The sequence below is a fragment of the Octopus bimaculoides genome, chromosome 3, assembly GCF_001194135.2.
Source record: "Octopus bimaculoides isolate UCB-OBI-ISO-001 chromosome 3, ASM119413v2, whole genome shotgun sequence".
Classification (NCBI taxonomy): Eukaryota; Metazoa; Mollusca; class Cephalopoda; order Octopoda; family Octopodidae; genus Octopus; species Octopus bimaculoides.
The window spans coordinates 21,727,285-21,733,826 of NC_068983.1; the positions used below are offsets into that span (position 1 = coordinate 21,727,285).

The 6,542-nt window shown below is 37.2% G+C and overlaps 1 protein-coding gene across 2 annotated transcripts in view; it reads right to left on the reverse strand.

The window, feature by feature from the left end:
* Positions 1-6,542, reverse strand: part of LOC128247268 (kinesin-like protein KIF6) — an 85,787-nt gene that overhangs the window by 7,762 nt on the left and 71,483 nt on the right. For both annotated transcript variants that reach the window (XM_052966081.1, XM_052966080.1), the window contains 2 exons: positions 4,693-4,982; positions 2,404-2,495 (listed from right to left, as the gene is read on the reverse strand). In XM_052966081.1, the coding sequence (XP_052822041.1) occupies positions 2,404-2,495; positions 4,693-4,982 (382 nt within the window). The remainder of the gene's footprint in view (positions 1-2,403; positions 2,496-4,692; positions 4,983-6,542) is intronic.

Sequence of the window (6,542 nt, forward strand, 5' to 3'; positions counted from 1 at the left end):
TATACGACGGGCTTCTTTCAGTTTCCGTCTGCCAAATCCACTCACAAGGCTTTGGTCAGCCCGAGGCTATAGTAGAAGACACTTGCCCAAGGTGCAACACAGTGGGAATGAACCCTGAACCATGTGGTTGGTAAGCAAGCTACTTACCACACAGCCACTCCTTTACTTCATGTAAAGTAAATATAACAAATGAAAAATCCTTCAAGAATCCATAAAAAATCCCAGATCAATACCAAAATTTCATCATCTGTTCCTTGTGTCATTATCAACTTTTTCTGCAAGTTTCATCAAATACTGTTCACAACTTTTTGAGTTCTTTTGCACACAGACGGACAGACAGACAAACCAACGCTGATGAAAACATAACCTCCGTCCGTGGCAGTGGTAATGATAATAGAAGCAGTAATGATGGTGATCAGAAAAATTAAATAAATAAACAAACAAACCCTATGATGATAATATAGTAAGACATAGTATAGTAGTATGGTATAGATAGGTGAAGGGTCAGAGATTACTAGGAGATATCAGTAGGGCAAGCCAAGAAATATAACCTAGTGGTGAAAATGATAAATTTGATGTGAACTATTGTTGTTAGGTATGTATTCCAATGAAGCCTGTTAAAGTAGATTAATATAGAATAGACATAGTCACATCATCATCATTTAACATCTGCCTTCCATACTGGCATGGGCTCAATGGTTTGATAGGAGCCAGCCAGATAGAAGACTACCCCAAGCTACTGTGACTGTTTTGGCATGGTTTGTTTTTTTTTATGGCTGGATGCCCTTCCTAACACCAGTCACCCTGTAGAGTGGAATGAGGGCTTTTTGTATGGCACCAGTACATGTGAGGTCAGTTTTGGCATGGTTTTTACAGTTGGATGCCCTTCCAAATGCCAACCACTTTACAGTGTGGACTGGATGCTTTATTATGTGCACCAGCACTGGCTGAGTCACCAAGCAACTTGCAAGACAAGGAATTTTGAGAGGGGAGGGAGCATTAGAGGAGGTGATTGCGTGTCAGATGATGAAAGATTAGAGTGTGACAGAGAGACAGAGAGACAGAGAGGCAGAAACAGGTGTGAAAATCAACAGAAAAAGGTGAATGAATGGAAAAAGATAAAGACATTTAAAAAAATGGAAAGGGAGTTCTTCAGAATGAGAGAATTAATGAATGAAATAAATTTAAATAAAATTATATTTTAGCTTGAGGAAGTATTAAGTAAACGAATGGCTTATTTATATTAGCCAATTAGTAAGTTAAATATTTTGTATCTGAACGAAAGAGTTAATCATATAATTACTTGAATGGTGGAAATGAAGGACAGGAGGGAATGATAAGAGGTGATTATAATAATGAGTCTCTGTTGCTGAAGCATATTGTACGAAAATGTGAATGAGATAAAGATTTAAGGAGAAGCGATAATGATAACCAATTTAAGGGGACACTGGTGAATAATAAGGGAATAAAAAGAAGCTTGTAAAACCATAAAAGCAGAAAGCCAAATCTCCAGGATATTGGAAATGAATGAAATTGTGTGAAGGATTGTTGATTAAGGTGTGAGTACACTTCAAAATGAAATTAAGAAGTAAAAGGCAAAGATAGGGTATTGAAGATTAAGGGTGAAAGAAAACCTGAAATTTATAGGGAAAAAAAACTAAATATTAAAAGATGGAGTAATATAGGAATGTGAGGGTAAACGAGCGAAACTTATGAAACTGTTCAATCATCAATCTTCCAATGATTTTTACCTTTTATTCGTTTCAGGCATTTGACTGCAGCCATGCTGGAGCACCACCTTGAAGAATTTTTAGTCAAATGAATCGACCCCTGTATTTTTTTTTCAGTCTGGTACTTATTCTATCAGGCTTTTTCTTTTTTTTTTTTTGCTGGACTGCTAAGTTACAGGGACATAAACTAACCAACCCCGGTTGTCAAGCAGTGGGATGGGGTGGGGTGGGGTGGGAAGACAAATACAGACACAAACACACACACACATATATACATTTAGTAATAATAACAATAATCCTCGGATGGAATTTATAAACATTTAATGCATTGCTAAGCGCATTTCCACAAATCACATGTCTCTTCAAATCACATGTCTCTTCAAATCACAGTCCATATTCCTGGGAGGATTACAGTGTAGTCTGTAGTATCCATGGGCATTAGGTTGATCACCCGCAAAACACTGGTTCACCAGTCAGCATCATTAGACTATAGCTGACATAATGGAATAGGACCTTTATTTACATGTTCGCTTAGTATTTGGGTTTATTTTCTGATTTGTAGGGTAGGTGCGAGAGATTAGAACTGGCTTGCTCAAACATAAAACAAATAGAATATTTGGGTTGGATATGGCCAGTTTAAATGTTAAAGGCTTAATGACTGTTAATTACTTACTTTGTAACAAATTTCTTCTAGCTTGAACAAAGGCTTTAATATCAGAATCAACTTGTGCGTCTCCAGTCAATGGAATGTTTCCATGTTTTAACCTAGACACAGAAATGAGAAATAAGTAGTCATGAGATTGTTTATTGCAGAGACACAGGGGTCGAAATACCCAGAGGTTCAATTACTTGTATTTAGGGCCAAAATTTGGAAGTGGAAAATAGCCCTGACTTCAAGGTAGACAGCTTTGTCTGTTTGCTTACAATCTACATAGAAAGAAACTAAATCACAATCACAATAAATGCTAGACTAGGTGAAACCAACTTCTTCATTGGGATAAAATTAAATGTTTTTATATCGTTAAAACAATATTCATATTCATTTGTAACACAATAACGTTTTTGCAATTAGCATCATGACAGTTGCTCTTCACCCTTTTAAGGTAGCAAACAACTTTAGAGCATATATATAGTTAGATGTTCCCTCCACTATAAATTCATGGTGTTATGAAACCAGTTAGCTGCAACAGTAGAAGTCGCTGTAGTAGTGATAGAAAAGGCAGAGAGATGAGATTTCATATCTGTGGGCCCCAGTGACTGGATTATGTTGGTAAACAACTTCATGCTAATCAGTTAGGTGACCTTGTGTTTGGATATCATCAACAACATCTGTATTGTAATACTATATTTATTTCTATATGTCTCAGACAACTTTTATGTCTGCAGCTGTTACTTGTGGTAGACATATTCAGTTCAGTAGGAGACTTATCTTTCATCTGCAGGCATCCTCCGTATTATGGAAGCATCACATTCCTGGAATCTTGCCATAACAAGGAACTTCAGAACACAAAACATATTTTCTCCTTGACTTCCATATTCATTGACATGAAATTGTATGGTAAAATAGGTTTCAAGTCATGAAATTTCACATTTTAACATGATTTTTCAGGAAGCAACACTTTTCATAATGAGGGTGAAGCCTGTACTTTATAATATAAAACCCCAAATGAGCCTCTTGGCATAGCTGCAGGTATTTAAATGTCATTTATCTTAAATTTATTGGTATTAGAATTGACAGTTGGAAGTTTTATAAAGATTTGTTATGAAATGAAAATGCAAATTTACAAACAAAAAATGTGTGTAAACTTTAAAGTCAATCAAACCAGGATTATATTAATTTTTTTTTTTTTTTTTTGTTTCTCATTTTTAAAATTGTTCTGGAAAAAAATCTGAACATTAAAATACAGCCATAACGCATCAAAGTTAAGGTTTTTTTTTATCCACAGAAATATTTTTCCAATACCAATGAGTAAAATATAAAGTGGATGTGTTTGATTGTTCAGGCGTAGGCACAGTTGTGTGGGAAGAAGTTTGTTTCTGAGCTATATAGTTCTGGGTTCAGTCCCATTGCTAGGCACCTTGGGCAAGTGTTTTCTACAATAGCCTCAGAACAATCAAAGTCCTGTGAGAGGATTTGGTAGACAGAAACTGAAAGAAGCCTGTCATATTTGTATGTGTGCATGTGTGTTTGTATGTATGTGTGTGTGTGTATATTTTGTCTTTGTCTTTGAGTTTGTCCCCACCCCCACCCCACTTGACAAATGGTGTTGATGTGCTTACATCTCCATAATTTAGCAGTTCAGCAAAAAAATAAGGGATCTTTCTGATTTGGCAGACACCATTTGTTTTCTAACGAAACACTTTCAAACTTGGGACACTGGTAGAATGTGTCATATAAAACATCCTTTACTCTTAGTATTGTTGAGAAAAGTTTATATTTTTAAAGTTATTTCATGTTAAAATTGCCGTATTTCGGTAATTTCAACCAATCACTGACGTCTATTGAGGTGAAAACAATTACTGCTGTGGATTGTCAACAAAACGTTGTGGTGGTGTAATGGGATCTTTTTCCTTGAATAAAATTAATGCCATTGTTTGTCAACAACTATCAGCAGTACTGTTATCTATGACATCGTTCATGCGTTTGTACTGGTTTTAGCTTTAGGGTTTCATAAATAACAGTACCATCGATAGTTGTTGTTGACAAACAACGGCACTAATTTTATTCAAGGGAAAACGTCCCATTACACCGCTAGAACATGTTGTTTACATTCCACAGCAGTAATTGTTTTAACCTTAATAGACGTCAGTGATTGGTTGAAATTACTGAAATACAACTTTTAACATGAAATAAAATGGTGTATTTTACGTGCCACCTGCACAGGAGCCAGTCCAGTGGTACTGGCAACGAACTCGCTCGAATATATATATTTTTTTTAAATAATCAAATATTTGACTTTACCTCTGGTAACTGACAGGAGCAGAACTCATTCTAGCAACGGTAAGAGGTTGTTGTCCAGTAGAATATGGAGCAGAATGTGTGTTCAAGGCAGTGGAACTTAGTCTTCTTGGAAGATCTTTAGTTGGGGGACCATTACTGTTTATGGATTGCATTGATAAAAGTGAAGACGACTGTGACAATTTTGAAGTTGCTTGCCCTGGAGACACCGAGTTGTGATAATACTGAGTCTGTTGCTCTTGCTGTTGTTGTTGTAGTTGTTCTTGTTGCTGCTGCAGTTGCTCTTCCTGCAGCTGTTGGCATGAAACAAAATTAAAATGTAAAATTATAATTGTGTGTGTGTGCATGTGTACTTGCACATGTGTGTGTGTGCAAACATGTACGTGTGTGTGTGTGTGTGTGTGTGTGTGTGTGTGTGTGTGTGTGTGTGTGTGTGCAAAGGCACCTGGCCAAGGGGTTACAGTGTTGGGCTCATGATCCTAAGGTCATTAGGTCAATTCTTGGGCCAAGTGGTGTGTTGTGCCCTCAAGCAAAGCACTTCCTTTCCCACAGCTAAAGTTCACTCAGCTGGAACGCAGACCAATTAAGTAATGGTGTAGCCTTCTCTTTCTCAAGCTGTTACATCCTACATGCTCCACTGGATCACAGGTGAGATAGGCAAAAGGTATCTATTGATAAAATAATTAGGAAAAACATGGTACATGCTATCAATCAGACATCTGGAGATTGAGAATGAGACAAATTCCAGATGGCTTCTAGATGTCAGGCTTCTGTTGATTGACACAAGTCTTGTGGTGTAACTGGTTTGGAACTGACCACAGTTCTTTTGTCTGTCCTTAGCCCATGTGGTTGGACAAGATGTTAGTAGATAGTTGTCATCAGAATGTCTGGAAGCTGCGGTATTTAGCAATGACAGTTCATTGCATTTGTTGCCACACATGGTAGAGCAGGTTGTTATCATGGCTTAGCAGAAAACAAACACTATAGTAGTGATTTATTACTCTAAGTTGCATGTGGCGAAGTAAAACTGTTATTAAATAATACAAGTAGCTCCTATCAAATGAGTTGTTGAATGCCACCTTCTTTTGTTTGTTGTCTCACTAGTGTAAGTATATATATATATATTCTTTTATTCTTTTACATGCTTCAGCTCTATGACTGTGGTCATGCTGGAGCACTACCAGTGACATATATATGTATATCGTCGTCATCATATACATACACATAAGATGATAATTTATTTTCGAATGCAGAGACGCTGTTAGAACAGCAGAATTATTGGGTAAATCACCCGTAAAAGTGGAAAAATTTGTTAGCAAATTTTTCTGCTTTGTAAGGGGGATTTATCCAATATTTATGCTGTTCTAACGGCATCTCTGTGTTCGAAAATAAAATTATTATCTTATTTGTATCTATATACACATTTCAATGCTTATAAAAAATAAATCTTAGTTTGTTTATATTTATGATTATATCATCATCATCATCATCATCATCAACGTCCGCTTTCCATGCTAGCATGGGTTGGATGATTTGACTGAGGACTGGCAAGCCAGCAGGCTGCACCAGGCTCCAATCTGATTTGGCAGAGTTTCTACTGCTGGATGCCCCTTCCTAACGCCAACCACTCCGAGAGTGTAGTGGGTGCTTCTACGTGCCACCGGCACGATGCCCAGTCAGGCGGTACTGGCAATGGCCACACTCAAAATGGTGTTTTTTACATGCCACCCGCACAGGATCCTGCGTGGCAGCTTGGGCAAGTGTCTCTTCTACTATAGCACCGGGCCAATCAAAGTCTCATGAGTGGATTTGGTAGGCAGAAACTGAAAGTACATACATAAGTACACATACAT